We start from the raw sequence: 22,412 nt of genomic DNA on the forward strand, positions 1-22,412 counted from the left end.
TTTCTCTGCCCCCATATTTTCTTAACAAAGTTAAGTGGTGATCATTAAAATTTTTACAAATGACTTTGCATTCATTTTTTTCTGCTCCTACAGTATATCCTAGATATAGATCATTAAAGTTAAAATAATGTCATGGCTATTTTTAGTAAAAGTCAAGGTCTGGTCACAGGCAATAACCAAGAATTCACAGAAGCCCATTCTCTGCGTCGGAGTGGGGAGTAGTGGAATGTTCTAATGTACCTACCCTTGAGTTCCCCTTATAGTACAGAACCCACATACAGAGTCCATGTAACCTGGTGAGAACAGTTGTGTAGCCTTTGGGATGCTACAGTAAACTTTAGCTCATGTTGAGGTATGATATGTCCTCCATGGCTTCCAAAATATAAATATAGACAAGGACATTTCATTGTGTATTGCCTTAAGCCCTGATTCTGCAGTTTTTTGTACAGGGGAGGGCTCTTGCGTCCACATGGAGCCCCTGAAGTCCATAAATTGCAGTGGCCCTAAAGTGTTTAACTTTGTGTTAAATTGTCTGAAATGGAACGTGTATTCTCTGGAGTCATTCACCACTTGCTGCAATCAGAATGCATTTTTAGTTCAGGATACTTGGTATTACGTGCTATTCTTCAGATGGGTGTGAGAATATCTTGTAGTCTCTATATCAGTGATCTCCAACCTTTTTAAGCACAAGATCACTTTTTTTTAATTGAAGTGCAATCCAGGATCTACCTCAAACCCAAATACTCTGGCCCCACTTCCTTTGTGCCCTTTCTCCAAGGCCCCACTCCTGCTCACTCAGTTCTCCCTCCCTCCCCCATCCTTCCTCACTTTCATCAGGCAGGGGCAGAGGGTTGAGGTGCCAGGCTCTGGTCTGGGTTAAGGGCTTTGGAGTGTGAGAGGGGCTCTGAGCTGAGCCAGGGGCACAGACTGGGGGTGTAGGAGGGGTTTATGACTGAGGCAGGGGTTCAGGATTCAGGCTCCAGCTGGTCACTGCTTAGCACAGGTGGCTCCTGGGTGGTGGTGCAGTGGGGTTAAGGGGCTCACCCCCGCCCTGACCCTGCACCACTCTCAGAAGCAGCCAGAAAACTCCTTCCATCCCAAGACCTGTTGTGCCCCCCCCCTTTCCACTGCCCTGACCTGCACAGCAAGCTTAGGGGGGAGGGACAGTCCGAAGGCAAAGGGCAGGAGGTGCACAACAGTGGGGGGAGGGGCAACTGATGTGCCGGCATTTGAAAGCCTCTTGGCCAAATCTGTCAAGACCACCAGTCAGAGGTTCCAAGATCTACCAGTAGATCTGCCCTGTATTCATTTAGTTAGGGAGCTAGAAAGCCAGAGAACTACAGGATTCTTTTTTAGTCCAATGGATGAAATAAAAAAGCCCCTAGATATTGTTACCGTTCAGATTTGTCTCACTTCTACCACAAGGGATACCATAGGCATACACAAAGCTGCTTAGTAATCATTGGTACAGGCAAATATTAAGCGTCTTTTGGGACACAATGGAGATAACAAAATGTTCTCTTTTGCTTCAATGAAATGACTGTCTGGGATTTACTCAGTCATGTTGAATAATAAAATATGACAAATTATGTTTTAGATGAGCCATTAAATCATATTCACCAAGAAAGTGTCTCTGTGGATACATTGATTTCATATTCTCTGGTGCAACAAGTATTGTACCTGTTTGACACATTTAAAAATCATGAAAATATGCATAAAAATCTGCAAATATGTTTCCTAGTATTCATGATATTCAATTGCTTTCCTGTTTTTACAGGTCCAGTACAGAGTCTGATATATGGGGCTAAGTCACAAATATATGGTACTTCTTAAAGTTGGGGAGGGGATAAGAGGGGGCTTTTGGGAGCTGAAAAGATGCAACAAAATAATAACGGTAGAAATGGAAGTTGCAAGGTATGTTTTAGAATTTGAATTGGAGAGAGATGTAAATGCTCAAGAGGAAAGCAATCAGATAATGTGATTTCCGGAGAGAGTATGTGAATAATAGTCTGGAAATGAGGGAGCATGATAAGAGGCAAACACAATAAAGACGCATATAAGGAATGCACTGCTGGAGTGGGAGGAAGTTTGACAAGATCAGATTGAACTAATATACCTGGGTGTTAGCCTGGTTACCCATGATTCTCACTTAGGTGGAAATCCAGAGGATTAATTTAGTTGTTCAGGTGCATTTAGTCAGTTTAATGGATGTTGGCCTCATCTGAAGTTCTGTTGATTAAATGGAGAGCATAGAAAATTTGTTTTCTCCTCTTTCAGTGAGTATCATACAGTTTCCATGCTACCACTGTCATCCAAAAGACTAATCCAAATAAGAACTATAATTTTACGGTGCTTGAAGTAGTTATGATAAATAGAAAATATTCACCCTATACAGAAAGAAAGATTTAAATATTTAATGGAGAGAATAGAGTTTATACGATGCCTAGCTGGTTTACAGCACCTTCTGATAATAATGGAAACAAACAAGGAACTGAAGCATTGATTCACTTTGCAGTGAAACATCAAAAGGCAAACTGTATTTTTGTAGAAGATTTGGAGGCTGCTGCAAACCTATTAGATAAACTAATGCTGTAATCTCTAAACTGGTGCTCAGTCAAAATCATGAAAAGTAATTGTATAGGTTGTGTGTCCAGGTTTATTACACATACTCATGTAAAAAGGGAATATGAAAGCAGCTGTCATTTCAGTGACCTTCCTTTTTCTATCTTCATCATTTGAACTAATGGAAGTTCAGGATCAGAGAACCTTTTCTTGGTAAAGACAGATTTAGTAACCCCATTAGAAAGCAAACCTGTGTTCAGTTACCACACAATAGCTGAGCTGTAGTTCTTTTTCCTTACATGTGTTACGGTAGTGCCTAGAGTTCCCCATCAATATAAGGGCCCAGTTGTACATAACAATATTAAATAAGATATAAGGCAGACACATGGGCCAAGAGAGGCTAATCAAGGTTAGACAAAGATCACAAGTGGTCAGCAGCAGAGCTGGAATAACAATTTAGGTTTCCTAATCACCAGTCTAATGCTATATCCACTGTTTAGTCTTTTCTAAGTGGACACTGAAGTTGCCTCAGATACCAATGGGATATAGTAGGTAGAAAGATTAACTCCTTTATCCCAACACGCCACTTTATTTGGACATTGGGGTCATGTGTCCAAAGAGCTGCTGCATTGCCATTGTGCAGCAACCCTTTGTTCCCATAAATACAGGCTGCTAGCTCTGTAGTCACTTACCCCCATGTTTGACTCCTTTCCCCAGGTCCCACGCTGTTCCTCAAGCAGCATACACAACTGCAGCATCTGCTTGGCTCTTTTGACCATCAGCAACTGGTGCCTGCAGGGAGAGGGAAGCAGGGAGGACCACCTAGAGGGGAAAGGAGGGCCATCCCATTTAGCAATTAACATTTGGGCAGGAGTTTAGGGGGGTGGTGCACCTCTTGAGTTCCTAACTATTACTAACATCTCCCTTCCCAGCTTTTATTCCCATTATTTCCACACCTTCAGGCACAGCTCCTTGCTTCTCTCTGCTGTCACTAGTAGACTATTACTTCTGCTCAGTAACCCCTGCAGCAGTTTCCCATTCTGTTTCCTCTCTTTGTCCTTGTGCACTTTTATCAGTGGCTAGAGCCGAAGGCATACATACCTGTGTTGTTAGATACAAAGATTAGTAAATACAGCATAATTGAAACTGTTTCAGTCTAATGTGGTAAACAAAGACATTTCATGTTTTACATAAAAATCTTCACTGGACTCTAATGCAGGTGTGGTACTACCAGGATTCCTGGTAGGCAGAGGCTCATAGCTTAGAAGAAAGGTAAGTTCCTGGCCTGAACTGTATAGCCATTTACTTCGTAATGCAGTTTGCTGGAGGGAGGGAGGGAGGGAGGGAGAGAGAGAGAGAGAGAGAGTGTGTGTGTGTGTGTGTGTGTGTGTGTTTAGGTTGGCCACAATTAAAAGCTGCCTGATGTTCCGTACAAAAAATGGCATGCTCATATAATAAAACTCTTTGTCTTGCATTTTTCTGAATAAATGTCTATATTGAAAGTCCACTAAAGATAATTATGAGGTCCTATTATATACCCTCATTTACATGTGGATTTGACAGTTGGGAAAATAGGGAAACATGAAACGTATTAGAAAATTGTTAATGAATGTAGTTTGGCTCTTGCTTCAATCAGTAAAAAGAGCATCTGACAATCAGAGTCCAGATACCCCAAGGAGAGAACAGAATGTTTAAATCTCCAAAATGAACAATTAAACCAACTGATTTGAATACTGTATTCTTGCATATTAAGATCTTTTAGGGGAAAGCTTGTAATGTTTCAGACTTGATGGCCATGTTGTAATTTTACATGCACCTCAGAGCAGGAAGGGATACCTCCCAAGCCAGGTGTTTACATGAAAGCAGCTCCAAGTAACCATCTGTTGTCCAGCCCAGGCAAAGACAATAATGGACCATTGGAGTTAATTGAAAGATATTCAGTCAGTCAAGTTATTGCCTTCACTCTGACTTTGGCTTTTCCTATTTGGGAAAACTTGTCAGTGTGTGTGAAAAAACACATCCCGTCTAACATAAGTTTCACTTACAAAAGCACTGTTCTGGACAGTGCTATGTCAGGGGAAGAACATCTCCCACCAACAGAGCTACAGCTGCTCATGGGGTGTGGTTTCAGTGTTGATAAATACAAAATATTGCACAAGGAAAAATATAATCCCAACTATACATACAAAAATGACAGGGTCTAAAATAGGTGTTACAACTCAAGAAAGAGATCTTGGAATCACAGCTATCACATTTCCTCAGCCTCAGTCAACTCAATTAGTGGAGCTACAGTTATAAAAAATACTCCCCTCCCTTAATCCACTTGTCCACGCATGGACTGTTTTATTACAAATGAGTGTGTAGTTTATATTAGAGGGCTGTGTCTACACAGGGCCACTTATTCCGGAAAATCAGCCACTTTTCCGGAATAAGCTGAGAGCTGTCTACACTGGCCCTTGAATTTCCGGAAAAGCAACGACGCTCTACTGTACAAAATCAGCTGCTATTCCGGAAAAACTATTCTGCTCCCGCTCGGGCATAAGTCCTTATTCCGGAACACTGTTCCAGAAAAGGGCCAGTGTAGACAGCCCAGTAGTCTTTTCCGGAAAAAAGCCCCGATCGCGAAAATGGCGATCGGGGCTCTTTTCCGGAAAAGCGCATCTACCTTGGCCACAGACACTTTTCCGGAAAAAGGGCTTTTCCGGAAAAGCGGCCTGCCAATGTAGATGCTCCTTTTCCGGAAAAACTGAAAACGGAATAGTATTCCGTTTTAAGCATTTCTGGAAATTCATGCCAGTGTAGACACAGCCTTAGTGTTTAGGTACTGAGTATTTTTTTAAGCCAAACTGTAGCAAGGAACATTTTAAAATGCTGAGGAAGGTGCTCTTGGGTTCAGGACAGCTATCCCTTATTTCTTACCAATACTAGAAATTATTTTCTTTTCCCCAAAAAGGCTATCTTCATTACACACATAGGGTATGTCTACACTAGCCCTCTAGTTCGAACTAGGGAGGCTAATGTAGGCATTCGAAGTTGCAAATGAAGCCCGAGATGTAAATATCCCGGGCTTTATTTGCATCTTCCCATCCGGGCACCATTTTTAAACCCCCTTAGTCCGAACTAACTGCCCACGGCTACACACATCAAACGTTAACTCGAACTAAGGACTTAGTTCGAGTTAACATTTGACTGCCGCATGTAGCCGCGGGCAGTTAGTTTGGACTAAGGGGATTTAAAAATGGCGCCCGGATGGGAAGATGCAAATAAAGCCTGATATTTAAATCCCTGGCTTCATTTGCAACTTCGAATGCCTACATTAGCCTCCCTAGTTTGAACTAGGGGGCTAGTGTAGACATACCCATAGTTTGTAAGAACGAATTTCTTCTGTTGGACAGTTTGGAGTGGGGCATTATAAAGGACATGGGCAAAAAGAATTGAAAGCTGAGAACCTGGCAGCTGTCATCATTTTTTTTATTGAAAGATACATTAGGGTTTGGGGTTTTTTACTAGTTAAATGGACTAAGCAAGGAAGTCTAATGCATCACAAATTATTGTGTGGGGACTTGGCTGTAAATGAGGATCTTGCTTTTCTTACAACAGGATGCCATTTTGAACAATATCAACTCTGTAGACGAGATGAAACTTATTGTTTTATTAGAAGCTCATCTTTCTCTAATTATATATTTGTGTGTGGGTAGCAAAAACTTCATTATATGAGGATTGCTTTAAAATAGTGTGTATAGTATTAGCCATGTGTCATTTGACTTCGTAGATTGTGATGTATTAGAGGCTACCTTACTTCAAGTTCAGGAGGAACATCTTCAAAAATAATGTCTTACATAAAATACTATTATATGTATATGAATGCATAACTTTACATAATCACATGATTTTCCTTCTGTATTCATTTGCTTCCAACAATATTACATGTGTTTCAAAGACAGTTCTTTGTTGTTTGCTTTAGAATTGTTAAAAACATTATAGAACCACAAAAACTTTACAATCAATCCCATCTGCATTGATTTTTATGTCCTTTATACTATCGGTTGCAGTTCAATGTTGTCTGTAAGACACAATATCGTGACTTGGGCTTTGTGGGCTTAATTCCCCCTCTCCAGAAGAATTTAAAATGTGCTGCCAGCACCTATTGCTTGTTACATTTAAAAAGCTATTACAGCTGCAGAGGTAAACGATAGAGAAATAATGAAGTATGAACTCAAGGGCTAAATTCAGTCAATCTTATTTCTAATAGCTCTACTCTAGCACATACTTATTCAGCTGGGATTTTTAAAACATTATGTTGCCATGCCTAAATACCATGGTGTCCAACCTGTTCTGAATGTGGCGAACTAGCAACATTCAGCCAGCCAAATAGCCACATTGTTCAAGTCAACTAGCCACACTCAACTGGCTAAATAGCCAGATGTGGCTAGTGGCTAGCATGTTGGTCACTGTGACCTTAGTAGAACTAAGTCAAATCCAGAACATTTGTACTAATTAGGCTACCACACACCAATGCTTGAACTTTGGTGACTTGTGGTTTGGTTTTGCAAGACACAAACCACCATGATTTGCCCACCACAGAAACAAGACAAAATAGAAACTTTTTATCCAACTCTGTACCCAACTTCTGGAACTTTGATGGTTCTAGTATGCGATTAAACCCTAGTTATGGCAGATGAAACAAGAGGTGCAACAAGTCTTTGGAGGAAATGTGCAGACTGGATGAAGGACACGGTCATGAGAATGTGTTTGCATAAGTCATGAATGTTCACACTGACATTCTTCCAAGGTGATTATTTTCGTTTAGTAATAAAAGACACAGAAAATAAGTATCGGAATCTGTACCTAGCTATTAGTAGCTGGCAATTTCTTATATCCATCATAATAGAATTTAATCTTAAAGATGGACTTGAAGGAGAAAAGAGACATGTCTAATTGTGATGTTTTGTGGACAAAAGCTTTCATGTGCTTCTTCATGGTGAGAAATTCTGGTCACATTGAAGTCAGTGTGATTTTTATCATAGATTTCAGATGGCCAGGATTTCATCCATGGGGCCTATTTCCTTTGCATAGAAGAAAATGTGAAGATGGTTGTAGGAGACTAGACAAGTGAATAAGGAAGGCAAAGTACAATGGGATGAGCAGGAAGTAGTAAGTTACAAGAGTGGTTAAGTGAGGAGAGGCTAGTAAAGGGCTATAAAAATCAAGAGCCAGATGCTTGTACTGAGAGGCGGGGAAGGGTAGTCAGTATATGGATTCCAAAGACCTAAATGTTTCATATCTTAATTTCATGTGAACGTGATATAATTTCATTTATAAAGAAAATCTATGCTGTTGCAAGGTACAACTTCACTGAATGCTAAGTCATAAGTTGTTTACTGTAAATAAAAACTCTTTTCTGTCTCATACATAAAATAACAGAACAACCACATTTCAAAGGCTGAAAGGGCTGGGGCACTAAAATAATGAGATGGCATTTACTACAAACCACATTGAGACCAAAAATAAAAGGTGAGCTTTGACATTTGGTTTGACAGTTGCTGTGTCAAAACCCGAAGAGCTGTTATATATTTGAAGGAGCTTCTGAATGACCAAATAATCAATTTTTCACTCAGTGCATTTTAACAAAAGATGGAGGAGTGTGTGAAAAACAAACTATGCTTATTTTGTTGAAATATTAAACAGCTCACCAGAACAAGCATACAAAATGTATTTGATGAAACTTGGGCAGAAATGTGCACAACTCCCTTATTTTTTAATTGTGCCCATTTTAGTTGACATGTCTAATTCTGATGTTTTGTGAACAAATGTTGACTTTTTTTTGTAAAAGAAATGGTATCTCTTAAGGTTCTACAGGATGGTAAAGGATTTTCCCTTTTTTGAAAGAAAATAGTTTTTTTTAATACAAACAAGTATTAAAATAAAATAGATAACAGGGATCAGAAACGTAGACCCATCACTGTACATGAACGAACGAAAATATTGTTAGTTGACATTTTAGCTAGTGTGCAATACCAACTTCGGAGCCTTCACACAACAAAACAGATACTGTGCTCAAGAAGCAAATATATGAACCAAGCAAGATAAAATTAGCAGAAAATTGGTGGCTGCTTAGCAGTATGTCTGCGACCTCAACTAATGTGCTGTTTGTAAATGCTATATGATTAGGATTCATCTGTCATCATTAATCCCGAGTCCTATCCTGAATTGTATTTGCTAAATGAATGTTTAGTGTAAAAATTCTGGATGTTGGCTGTCACTAGTAGTAGTATCACAGTTTGTTCCTGATGCTGAACTTCTGGAGTTGAAAGGTGTCCGAGGCAGAACATCAGAAATGGCTGCCCGTCGCAGGGAGCCATAGCCTGTAATACCTCTGAGGCTGGTATAGGGGGCTCTGTCTGTGAGGTGGAGTGTTTTCCATATAAGGGCATGTAAATTAATAATCTTCCCCTGCTCGCTCCACCCATTGCAGTAACAGATCAGCCAGTGGGCTGACTGGTGCTCAGGCCTGCTACTCCACCCACTGCAGCAAAAACCAACCTATGGGGTGATAAGTTCACAGGCAATAAAACAGGCAGGCAGCCCCTCTCTCACTGGGGATTCGCATTGAGTGAACGCCTGGCCTGATCACCCAGACGCCTTGCACCCCCCGCTCTTGAGTCTTACTGAGCGTACTCCGAGTTGGTCGACCCGAGTGGAGACAGTTTATGAGCGTGTGACCGGTACTTGTGTTCCTGCTGTCTCCAGAACTGGTATACCCCCCCTCCCCCGCCATCATCCCTATCCTAATTGATTTTTTAGTTGTCCTTATTGCTTGCCAAGTGACAGTGGCTAAAAAGTTACTAAGTTAGTTTATAAATAGTTGTGGTTTAGGTTTTTTACTGTTTCCTTGTATAAAGTTGTGTAAATAGTCAGCCCTATGGATAATACCAGTGTTAATTCAACTGTTCCTAACCCCTGGGCAGTTATTGGGAATTATTGTGATTTAGAAAAGCCTCAGGGAATTGTTTTGTGTTGTCTGGCAATCTGTTTAATTTTTGTTCTGATGATTGTCTGGCGCCATCAAAATAAAATCAGTTTGTACTTTTTGAAACCCCCAGTTGTGGTCTCATCCTTTCCGGCATCCCTTCGAACCTCGTGTATTACGGGGACTGACAAAAGGAAAAGGAGCCATTAATGTTGCTCTCAAAAGACATTTGTCCTGCTTCTAGTCTTGATGTGTCTGCATTCAGTAGGATTGCCATTCTTGCTCTTTCACAACAGTGAAACTTAATATTTCTTATTTTTTTCATTTCATCTGTGCAAGATAGGAGCTCATCAGATGCCACTTTACAGTATTTCGAATGTTCTCGCCCCTAGTTAGTGGCATATGGGGAAGGGTACATTAAGCAAACCAAGCAGGCAAAAGAAAGGTCCTTTTCTTTCTCTTTCACTTATGAGAGAGGGAAATGCAAGTGAAAGCAAAGACAGGGAAAGGTGACCTGTCTCTCAGGCAGTCTTTCTCAGTTCAGCTCTTCGGGCTTGATCTATCAGTGAGTCTGTTGTATTTCATGAGGATAGAAATGTAGCCGTGTTAGTCTGGTGTACCTGAAACAAAAAACAGGACTATGTTGCACTTTAAAGACTAACAAGATGGTTTATTAGGTGATGAGCTTTCGTGGGCCAGACCCACTTCCACTATTTGATCTGAGGAAGTGGGTCTGGCCAACAAAAGCTCATCACCTAATAAACCATCTTGTTAGTCTTTAAAGTGCTACATAGTCCTGTTTTTTGTATTTCATAAGGGTCTGTCTCCAGCCTCTCCCTTTTTAGTGTCCTGTTTTGCAGCTGGTCTGTGCAGTTTTGGGGCAGTGAGGCCTGCAGCCAGGGGTGGATATAGGGCAGGGCGGCCGCCCCGGGCCCCGCGCTTCAGAAAGCCCCGCGCATGTGCCCTGGTGCTGCTGCGCATGCGCATGGCGTCACTGCACATGCGCCGTGGCAAAGGGGGGGCCCCGCGGAATTATGCTGCCCGGGGCCCCGCAAAACGGTCATCTGCCCCTGCCTGCAGCTGTCACCCCTTTTGACTGTTCTGTCCCTTTGGTGAGGCAGCCATCTTCCTGTGGCAGGTTTTCCCTTTTTAAGCTGCCTGCAGCTCTAGGGAGAGCAGGCCTTTCAGGTGTTCCTTGTTAATGCCATACAGGTCCAGAAGAGCTCATTAGTCTCCTCTGCACCAGGGTAAGGGTGTGTCCCTTTACATTATCTGTTCTTGTTTACTCTTGGTTAGCACTCCTCTTTCAGATATTTAAATATTGAAAAAGAGCCAAACTCCAAACACCCAGGCTATGTCTGCACTGCCGGGTTTTTTCTGGCAAAAGATACGCAAATCGTGCTCTCATTTGCATCTCTTCTGCTGAACCTTTTTGCAGAAGAGGTTTTGCCACTAGAAAGCTCCATGTAGATGGGGCCATTTGTCAGAAAACCTCCCATTTTGCGCAAGATCCCTTATTCCTCAAAAAATGAGGTTTACAGGATCTTGCACAAAAGGCTTTTTTTTCCAACAAATGGCCCCTTCCACATGGGGCTTTTTAATGGCAAAACCTCTTCTACAAAAAGGATTGGCAGAAGATATGCACATGAGAGTGCAATTTTCATATCTTCTGCCAAAAAAAAAATGGCAGAATAGACATAGTCTCAGTGCGCTCTCATAAGAAAATTAGAACAGCAATTACCTCTGTAAAATGCAATTTAAACACATACTCCAAAATCAATTATTAGCTTTTGTTTGTTGATTTCTGTAAAAATTTTGCCTGAAGTGTTTGAGACATGTAAAATAAATAAGATAAACAGGCAAAGCTTAAATGAAGTTTGTATACAGGCAGTCCCCGAGTTATAGGTCTCCCCGAGGAGACCAGCAGACCAGGGAGACGGGAAGCAAAGCCGCGGAGCACGCTGGCAGCAGGACAGCCGCGGCGCTTCTGGGCTGTCCCGCTGCCCCCGTGCTCCGCGGCTTTGCTCCGGACGCCTGTGGTACAGCAGCTGGGGCGCTGCCGGTTGGTCCCATAGCGCTGCTCTGGGCGCTACTGGACCAACCCGGCAGCACCCCATCTGCTCTGCCCCAGGTGTCCTGATTCAGCCACTGCTGGTCAGTTTCAGCAGCGGCTGAATCAGGATGTCTGGGGCAGAGCAGCTTGGGTGCTGCTGGGTTGGTCCAGTAGCGCCGAGGAGTGGCGCTACTGGAGCAACCCAGCAGCACCCAAGCTGCTCTGCCCCAGGCGTCCCCAAGTCAGCCGCTGCTGAAACTGACCAGCGCTGACTACAGGAAGCCCGAGGCAGAGTTGCTCTGCCCCGGGCTTCCTGGAATCAGCCGCTGATCAGTTTCAGCAGCAGCTGACTTGGGGACGCCTGAGGTTCTTAAGTTGAATCTGTATGTAAGAACTGGCATCCAGATTCAGCCTGTTGAAACTGATCAGCGGCTGATTCCAGGAAGCCCAGGGCAGAGCAACTCTGCCTCAGGCTTCCTGTAGTCAGCCGCTGGTCAGTTTCAGCAGTGGCTGAATCTGGATGCCAGTTCCGACTTACATACAGATTCAACTTAAGAACAAACCTACAGTCCCTATCTTATACGTAACCCAGGGACTGCCTGTATTGGGAAGGTTTGGTTAAATGGAGCTGCAGTTTATTTCTCCTGATTTTTTCATTGACTTTTCCTCTTTTGATACCAACATAACTATCCTCACTTTTCCTGCACAAAAATACTGCTTATCACAAGAGTAAGATTCTGATCAAGGCCCAGTGGCCCTACAAGTTAAGATGATTGATGTTCTTTTCTTCCCCCTTGTGAATTGTGATCCATTGTTTTCCATGTCATTGAGCAAGCAGCTGGAGTTTTTATTTTGTGGGTTTTGCTGCTGAAAAACTTACCATGAAACTGCAGTGAATGTATTTGTGTGGCTCTATTTAAAACACTTTTAAAGGTTGAAAAATCTCTCAACAGCTTGTTCTCTCCTTGAGGTTAAAGACCATTTTCCACTTCACTTCAGCTAAAACATGTTTAACTTTGTAACACTGAGAGTGATTAACCATTGGAACAATCCATGAAGTAGTGGATTTCAAATCAAGAGGTAGTTGGCTTTCTGGAAGCTATGCATTAGCCACACATAAGCTACTGGGCTCAGTGCAGGGGTAACTGGGTGAAATTCTAGGGCCTATCTTATGGGAGGTCAGATTAGATGATCAGATGGCCCCTCCTTGTCATAAATTGTATGACAGAATCTGTGATCTAAGCAAAGGTCAAACCAGTGATGGAACTTACCTTTGACTCTTGTTCATTTTACAGGTATTACAGTGCAACCATTTTGCAGATGTCGGGAGTCCAAGATGACAGTCTTGCAATCTGGCTGGCTGCAGTGACAGCATTTACAAACTTCCTTTTCACACTAGTGGGAGTCTGGCTTGTTGAAAAAGTGGGCCGCCGGAAACTTACGCTTGGTAGCCTAACAGGTGAGAGATTACTTGAGGAATATTGTTAAATCCATAATGAAATTAGCAAAATGAAAATAAGGCTCTGAATTTTACTTTGATCAGCACAATCTTCTAAAGAAAAGCAAACTAAACTACTGACTTCTTATTTTTACTTCCACTACAACTCACCTGATGAAGTTTGTTTTACCCACAAAAGCTGATATATCTGTCAGTTTCTAAGGTGCCACAGGACTGCTCATTGTTTTTTAACTTACAGACTAACATAGCTGCTCCTCTGAGACTTTTTACTGACTCCTTAGTTTGCCTACACACATTGGGCATGTCTACACAGCAGGGCAAAACTTGAAATACGCTACACAACTTGAGCTACGCTACTTGTGTAGCTTTAGTCAAAATAGCTTATTTCGACTTTTGGCACTGGCTACACTGCAGTTATTTCAAGATAGAGCACTCTTCCCCCGACTTCCCTGACTCCTCATACAATAAGGGTTACAGGAATTGGAGTAAGTAGTCCTCCAGCTCAACATTATTTCAACAGCATGTTGAAATAACTGCTTATATGTAGTCGCAGACTATATTTCTTCAGAATAACATGAGTTATTCCGAAATAATGCTGCTGTGTAGACATAGCCATTGTGTGTGTGTATGTTTAAATACAGTAAGATGAAATTCACATTGCCCTTTTAAGAATGAAAATGATGTGCACCTAAAAGCTAAAGAATTAAAGCAATTTTAAAATGTATCACAAGCGTATTTGTTCAGCTGCAATTTCTCCTTTAGGGCACGGTTGACAATAGTATGTACACCCCCATTAGGACTTTAATTTAGGAGCTATCAAATGTGCTGAACTTCACAGTTAATTTTTAAATACATAATATGGCATATGTAATTTTTAGAAACTAAAGTGAATATTTAACATTAGATCAGAAAATACTACAGAAAGCAAAAAGTGGCTGTGTTCTTGAAAGCGAAGAACGCTCTTCTGTCCATTGCCCTTCCAAATATGAAACAGAAAAGCATTATGGTTACTGGTTTAACATGAAGTTGCTAATTCAGCATAGTCACATGAGAAACTAGAGTGTAAAATTCTTCATGCCTTATGAATTTTAGCCATTAGCTAAGCATCCTTATATAATAGCATTAACCTCACACTTAAATTCAATCAAAACAGTTCTAGGAAGACAATATGGGCAGAACTAGTAGCGCTGCCTATAGCTAATGTAGCTCAACATTTCTTAATATAAGACCCTGTTTTCATATTTTTGTATCTTTACTAGACTATTTGGCCTGGAATTCTTCATGCCAAGTGTTTGTCTCAGGTTGAGAGGTCTAATTTTATTTTGGAAAGTTTCTACCAAACCTGTTCTCTCATTTCAGAGAACAAGCTTAGAAAATTTGTTTTGCCCATTTAAGAAAAGATATCTGTGTGGTTGAACAGTTCCACTGCTTTCATATATTTGGCCCAGGAACTTGAATTTGACAGTGGTGGCCTCAGTATCAGGGATTTAAGCATCTCAAGAGTAAAAATAAGTTATTCAATTAACTTTCAGTAAGTTATTTGCCAGAGTGGAACAGCAATACATTTAAACAAAACTCTCACTTCATAGCACCAAAGCTGCATCAGCAAAATTTTTCTGCATTCATTTTGCCTAAAAAATGTGCATTTGTGTGTAATAACTGTACATGTTGGTGTCGACAGTTAGCCAATTGGTGTGTTCAACTTACAGTAGGTACCCACATCATATATATAGTAGCCCAATGTCTGTGACTCTGTAATGCTGAAACGCTGGCTGTTCCCTCTGGGCGGCGCTGTTGCCTCCTGCCGTGGCGCTCGGCTGACTTCTGTGCCAGTCAGGAGCAAGCAGCACGAATGACTGTTTGGGATCCGCGCTTCCCATGCAGCACAGGGGTGCTGCATGGGGAGAGTGGTGCCCAGTCGCTTGTGCTGCTTGCTCCTGCACGGCGGCCCGGCTGAGCAGTACAGAAGTCAGCCAAGCGCAGCAGCAGGAGGCAACAGCGCTGCCCAGAGGGAACAGCCAGGGGGTGGAGCCTGGACAAGCGTGCATCTCTGACGTCAGGAAAGGGCACCGGATTCAAAAGGAGGAAAGCGGAGCGAATGCAGAGGAGACGGAGAGGAGAAGAGAGGAGGTGGAGGACAGCGAGAGAGAGAGAGTGAGAGACACGCAGCAGGAGGAGGAAAAGAGAAACACAGAGTGAGAGGTGGGAGGGAGAGAGGAGAAAGAGAGAGACAGAGAGAGAGGCAGGAAGCAGACGAGAGCTGAGAAAGAGAGAGGGAGTCCGTTTGCGCTGCTTGCTCCCACGCAGTGGCCGGCTGAGCAGTGCAGAAGTCAGCCGAGCGCCGCGGCGGGAGGTGAAGGAGGGCAGGGCGGTGACGTACACGCCCAGGGGGTGGGGTCTGGACGAGCATGCATTCCCGACAGAGACAGAGGAGAGTGGAGAGAGAGTGAAAGGCAGGAGGGGGAGAAGAGAAAGAGAGAGATGGAGCGGAGAGAGAGTAAGAGGCAGGAGGAGGAGGAGGAGAAGAGAAAGGGAGAGTGAGAGGCAGGAGGGGGAGAAGAGTAAGAGAGAGCCGGAGAGAGAGACAGAAGGCGGAGGAGAGCTGAGAGAGAGGCAGGGAGGTAGTAGTAGGAGGAGAGAGAGATGGAGCAGGAGACCAGAGGCTCAGGAGAGAATACCGACGTGGAGGAGAGACCTGAAAATCCCGTCATATGATGGGCTAATTGTCTAGTTTCAAATAATGCCGGTTCAGTGCAAATTTTTACAACTTGAATCTTATACGTGATTCAACAGTAGAAGTATTGAAACTTGACAGAGATAATTTGGGGGTCAGTATTGTCTAGCTGGGCTACCACCACTTCCACTGCTTACTAGTTTCTAAGAAGATATTTAGGGGTACATTAAAGCTAAAAAACAGCACAGAGCAGTGAGAACCGGGACTGGTGACTGTAAACAAACTTTGTGGGACAGTGGGAAGCTTAGCCACACTCATAAGTAGACATCTGGCTAATTAAAATCATGTCGGTCCACGGATATTGCCAAATCAGAGTGTGCCAGACTAGAGAGGTTCAATCTGTAGTTAATGTTGAATGATTCATTCCCATCTCTAAAACCTACATCTTTGGTTTTTTTCCCATATCTCTTGGCACGTAATTTACCTATGTGATCGTGCTCCCCAGATATGAGCCTGATTTATCAAATCCACCTTTAGTCTTTGGATTCAGTTGCTTATAGCTTTCATGCTATTGACCTTTGTTTAGATTTCCTAGCAATTTAAAACATATGTCAAAATAATATGTACTTCACTACTTGTGACTGAACCCAATCAGGCCACTTGTTTAGTTCTCAAACTGTTTACTGTATATCGCTCTAACAGCAGTATATGCCATATGAATTTGTCTAACTCGGTCATCTAATGCTATTTACTCAGTCATTATCTTCCTGTGTGGTACATCAAATACTATCATGAGGCATGAACAAAAGCAGAAGAAAGCAGAATTGTATTTACTTTATTATTACTCTCCAAATACTTGCAGCTTATTTCTTGCTGTAACACAAAACTAATCTTGTACTCTGTTTTACGCATAGTGTATCTTTCATTGCCTCAGTGCCAGAATTGAAAAAAGATCCCTTTAGGTCCTGACAGTCAGACTGTAGTCACTGCCTCTGGAATTTTTGGGCCCTTTGTGACCTGGCCTTCTGACTGATATATTCAGAGATCAATGATCTGCAAATGTTCACACAAACATTTCTCACAAAGTAGCTTAGTAAAAGTGTAGGTGGTCACTGTAGTAAAACCAAGAAGAATACTGTAAGGTGCATGTGTTTTATGGCACTTAGATGCAGAAAGGAATTAGTACATAAAGATGTCCTTTTCCAGACCCTTTCTCTGGACTAGGTTTACTTTCAGTTATTTTAATTACTGTTGAGTTACTTTTAGTCATCTTTATCCTGAGGCCTTTTAAAAAAGGAAAAATAGGGTACTAACTCCCCTCAAGCTAAGCCTGAGGTCACACAATTTCTAAAGAGTCTCAGAGGGGTATCTGTATCTGTGAAAACAACAAGGAGTCCTGTGGCACCTTAGACTAACAGATTTATTTGGGCAAAGCTTTTTTGGATAAAAACCTCTTCATCAAATGCATAGACTATGCCTAAAGTGTTTTTTTACCCATGAATGCATATGCCTAAAAGGATCTGTTAGTCTTTAAGGTGCCATAGAATTCCTCTTTGTTTCATCTCTAAATAGTATCTAGAGCTTTTTGTGTGGTGCTTTGCTTTTAGAGCTTGGTGGGGGAGACAGTGTTTTGTTTTTAAGTCACATATGTGATGATGCTTTCATTTTTGTATGTCTTCTATTATTGCATTTTAACTGGTTGTGCAGCACACAGCATCTTAGCAGGAGGGATGCTTAATAAATAAACATAAGATCCCGTGTTGCTCTTCAGATCCTCCAGTGAACAGTGTTTCAAATTGTGGGTTTAGGTTATGTTGGCAAGTGTTCATTTTTCACTCTGCTACTTTGAACTGCCTTTCAAGGGAATTGGGAAACCTTGAACTCTAAACCCATATACAACTGATGCTGCCTCTGTGGGTAACTTCTCTGCTGCCACACTCAATATCTAAAATGAGAATAATACTCGCTGACTACATGGATATATGAAAGCTAAATGCATGAAAAATTCGAAAAGTGTACACAAATCTATAAAGTTGTGAAATAAGTATTATTTCTAAACATTGCATAGGTGTAACTGTACAGTATTGTCTTGTGGTAATGTCCTGACATTGACTGGACTAGCTATGGTCTGTAGTATCACAGTTAAAGCTTGAATTTAAAAAGTAGCTTTACTCTAATTTTTGTATCTTAAATGGATATGGACTTTTTGCTTTCTCTGCCAATGTTCTGTAAAGGAATATTTACCATTTGAAGCTTGACATTTTCACTAGTTTGAAAGAGCTGGCAACATTCTGATAGATTGCTGAAAAGTTACAAAAGTTACCAGAGGCTTCTTTCTGCCAAAAAGGAAAGAAGACAGCCAGAATTTTAACAGGTTGGCTACTGACTCCACTTAATTTCCAGCTCCTGCTAGATCTTGACGCCAGTTGTCTTTCTTTCATTTGTTCTGTATCTTTAAAGTTCATTAAATGTAAAATGTGCTGAGATTTTGACAGGTGTAATGTCTGTTTTAGGTTTTTTTCTGAGAGTTTGGCAGTCTTAAAACACACTGTATTGGTACATATGATAACATTTTAGCTGTATATAATAGAGAGAACATAAAATAGCTATAGTTAATGATTTCCTATATGGTTTGTGTTGGAAATAACTTTAAATAGCCAGAAATAACTTTAATGTCTGTTTGCCAAATTTGAATATTTTCCTCCTCCTCTTTTGGACAAGGAGCTAAGGGATGAAGGACAATATTTCAGTGTTAGGTCAACCTCTCAAAAGATAAACAAATCATATTTAGAATGAATATAAATTTGATGATATTTCCCCACGTGAAACGTGTCTCAAAATATTTGATGTTCTGGTTTATGGTGTTCGGAAAGTACATTAAATCCAGGATGAAATCCAGCATACCCAGAGGACTGTCCTCGTTGATGTAAATAGTCATCGTAGCAGCAGAAAACCAAATATAGAATAAATTGAAAATCCACATTTTTATTTTGATGATGGCTTCATAATTTCTCCAGAGATTTAAACTTCCTGATTTGGCTTAGACTTTTGGATCAGAAAAGATCTATCAGCATAAGTAAACTGACTGTGTGCTCCAAAAACACCCACGTTCATGTTGGCAACATTGCTGACAAATGTTGGTGCACAGTATTATAATACCAGAATAATGTAACTATTAATACAACACATCAAACAAACTGTGTTCTCAACACAGAATAGTAGTAGTATTCATATTTTGTAAATTAGTTTTCTCAAGAAACCTGTGTTTTCCTTTAAAAAAAACCCATATTGTGGGTAGGTTTCTCTACAGAATATCTACCTAAGATTTTAGTCTGTAAGCCAGGCACACACCAGTGTTTGTGTTTTTTAAAGTCTGTGTTGTGCTCTTCTTCTTAGATACAATTACATTCTGCCTGCAGTACATTTGTTCCCCATGCCAACTGAACTGAATAAAGTATTTTTCACTTGTCCTGAACTATTCCACAGTGTTGTGCACTTCTAAACAACTGCTGCGTTCCACTAGTAAAGTGCTGAAGTGCTTTGTGAATTTATCCCCATATGTTACAGAAGGACTTATTGTTTCAGCATAAATATGGTCAAAACTAGCTTCAGATAATAAGTACTTTATAAGATCCTCTGGTGAAGATGTTAGTTCAATGTGCATGACAAGCCTATTGTATTACACATACAGGCAGATACTGATTATTTTCTGTGTGTGAAATGTATATACAGTACAGTTAAATAAAGGAATATGTGAAGGTATGGTACAGTATAAAGAGTTTATCAGAATGAGTTTGGGATAGTCACATTCCTCATGACTGGTGAAGCCGTAAGTGAGATTTAGAGGGAGTTCCAAATCAGCCTTCAATAAAACCACTCCATCATATATTTGTCTATGTGCCACCTAATTTATACAACAAAATCTGCTGTAGAAATGGCTTGTGGAGTTATTTTTAAATTACAGCCTCTAGTGTGTCCTTCCATCCAGACACCAAATTCCTTTGTCACCATTCGTTGAAATATATAGGGTTCAGAGGACGCCAGATAACCTTCCACAATTACTTTAAATTGCTTTTCTGTACCTAAAAATGTTACATTTCCGACTTCTAATATCTGTGGTCTTTCCAGACCACTAAAATGAGAACTGAGTTCTACTGGGAAGTTGAAAATCCTGACTTCCCTTTCCAGTAACAAAGCTCTGCAGGGCTGCAAGGCAGCAGGCTTTGAAGACATACTATTTTTATATGGAGAAAAGCTTTAACTGGTGTTAGATTGATTCTTGTCATTCTGAGCCTTGAACAGATGAAATTTGGAGGGTGGACACCATTTTTTTCTGGTGGATTGATATTAAAAGTCTATTTAAAGATGCTTATGCTTTTAGAATTAGTCTTAGCAAGATTGATTATTGTGAAAACAGCAAGTGCACTGGTCAAAGTGGATGATACTTTCATTCATCAACGCTGAAGTATATCATATTTCTTTGTAACTTATATGATTATCGACTTCACATATATAGTATGTACAAAGATACGTTTATAAATAAAAACATAATATGCAATATGATCTCACAGTGATTGAGCATACTAAAAATAGATGACACAAGATATAGGACTCAGTACAGTATTCTTCCCAGTAGCAAAGAAACTTATGCTAATTATTAGGTCTAAGGTGAAAACTGAGCAAGGTGCTATTAATGTATATAGTCTAACATTTTGTATTAGGAATAACGTATTTTAATACATTGCATTTTATCTATTTTGCCTGTGTCCTCTCCTTTTGGGTGTTATACACTGTCACAATACATTCACAAAGAATTCTGGGGATTCAAGTGGATTGGTGGAAGGGCGATGATTCATAACAGTCTGTTTATATTTTTGGAAACATTGCTACCGAGTTCTCTGAAAAAAAAAAGATTTTTTTTTTGTTTCCAAATTGCTAGGGATTGTGTGCTGCAAAAGTATGTTGCTATTGGCCTTTTTTCCAGATGGGTCTGGATTCTGGGAGCAAGGGACATGTGATTTAAAAGCCACTATTTAACTCTGCTTTTTTAACATTATTTGTGTCCCTTAAAGGAATATGAGTTAATTCATACAGTCTTCAACTTTGTTTAAAAAAAAATACAAACCAAACAACTGAATAATTTAGTAACTGCGTAATAATTCAGGGCTGTTTAATTTAACTCTGATCCCAACTACAAAAAATAATATTTTGTTCTCAGGTCCTGTATAACAGATTAATCATAGCAGGGAAATATTGTGTTATGCTCCTATAAATTGGGTGTCTTCCTTTTTCCAGACTTGCATCTTTGCTGCAGAGAATTATTTTGCAAACTTAGAAGTAAAATCTTTGTTGTTTTTGTATTTTTAGGTACTACTGTAGCACTCATTATCCTAGCTTTGGGATTTTTGCTGTCAGCTCAGGTCTCACCTCGAGTCACCCTTAACCCAACAGATCCTTCAGGTCAAAACTCTACTTGCACAAACTACAGGTGAGATTTCATGATCAATTGTTTTTTAAATTCTTCTGCAAGATTTTTCCTAACTTTGCAAGTGTTGCAGCCCTATTACACAATGTAAATATTCAATGAAGGCAAGGCTCTAAACATTTTTTTAAGTAAGTGGGTAACGTGCTTGTGGTTGTTCCTTTATAAGACATTACATTTCACCACAACTACAAGCTCTCCCAGAAAACATTTGAGCCTCTTACTCTTTTTTTTACTATTTTTTATAAAGGGGGTTCTCTCTTTTCAAATTTTAATAATTACAGAACTCTTAATTAATTCAAAACAGACACAATCATATTAATCTTTATTAATGGCAAATTGAATGTGCACTTTCATAGAAGCTCGTGCAGTTTTTGTTTCAAATGATGAGTCATTTATTCAGACTATTTTTTCTAAAATGTATTCCACAATTTTCTGTAGTTTGAGTTTTGGTTCACTGTTTTCTCCCCTAAGAAATAAAATATCCAAATAGGTAACATAGCAAAAATTGTTTCTTTCTCCATGCCAGAATTTAGTATAAACTAAGCATCTTCAGGTTTGACTTAGCTATTGAAATGCATAGGATAATCTATAGATAGTCTTATCCCTTTGGAGACTGCAGTCTTACATATGCACTTGTCAGGATTCATTTGGCTGGCAGACTGGAAAACGTTAGTATTCCACTGAGAAAAGACTATTTAAATGTGACTGAGTTCAAATGCTATAAATGCGGAAACAATTCTTGTTCCAATCCAGAGTCTCTGCTTGACAAATTAATACTATAGGGATATGTCTACACTGCCACCCTACTTCGAACTAGGGTGGCTAATGTAGGCATTCGAACTTACAAATGAAGCCTGGGATTTAAACCTCCTTGCAGGAGGAATAATGGTAGTTCGAATTAGGAGCTTTAATTCGAACTACCTAGTCTGTGCTGCAGGTAGCCGCAGGAAGGTGTAGTTCGAACTTACAGGCATTTAAAAATGGCGCCCTCCCAGGAACATGCAAATGAAGCCCGGGATATTTAAATCCCGGGCTTCATTTGCAAGTTTGAGTGCCTACATTAGCCACCCTAGTTCGAACTAGGGTGGCAGTGTAGACATACCCTAGTAGACTTATACACTAGGTGTGTGGGTTACATATGACCAGCTGGCTTTTAGCTCAGAGGATAGAGGCTCCTCTACTCAGTTCCAGAGGTCCCAAGTTCAAATC

The 22,412-nt window shown here is 40.6% G+C and overlaps 1 protein-coding gene across 2 annotated transcripts in view; it reads left to right on the forward strand.

Moving 5' to 3' along the window:
* Positions 1-22,412, forward strand: part of SLC2A13 (solute carrier family 2 member 13) — a 352,851-nt gene that overhangs the window by 241,607 nt on the left and 88,832 nt on the right. For both annotated transcript variants that reach the window (XM_006120405.5, XM_075927418.2), the window contains exons 5-6: positions 12,881-13,044; positions 21,086-21,206. In XM_006120405.5, coding sequence (XP_006120467.1) covers positions 12,881-13,044; positions 21,086-21,206 — 285 coding nt within the window. The remainder of the gene's footprint in view (positions 1-12,880; positions 13,045-21,085; positions 21,207-22,412) is intronic.

This window comes from Pelodiscus sinensis, chromosome 1, assembly GCF_052426305.1.
Source record: "Pelodiscus sinensis isolate ZL-2025 chromosome 1, ASM5242630v1, whole genome shotgun sequence".
Classification (NCBI taxonomy): domain Eukaryota; kingdom Metazoa; phylum Chordata; order Testudines; family Trionychidae; genus Pelodiscus; species Pelodiscus sinensis.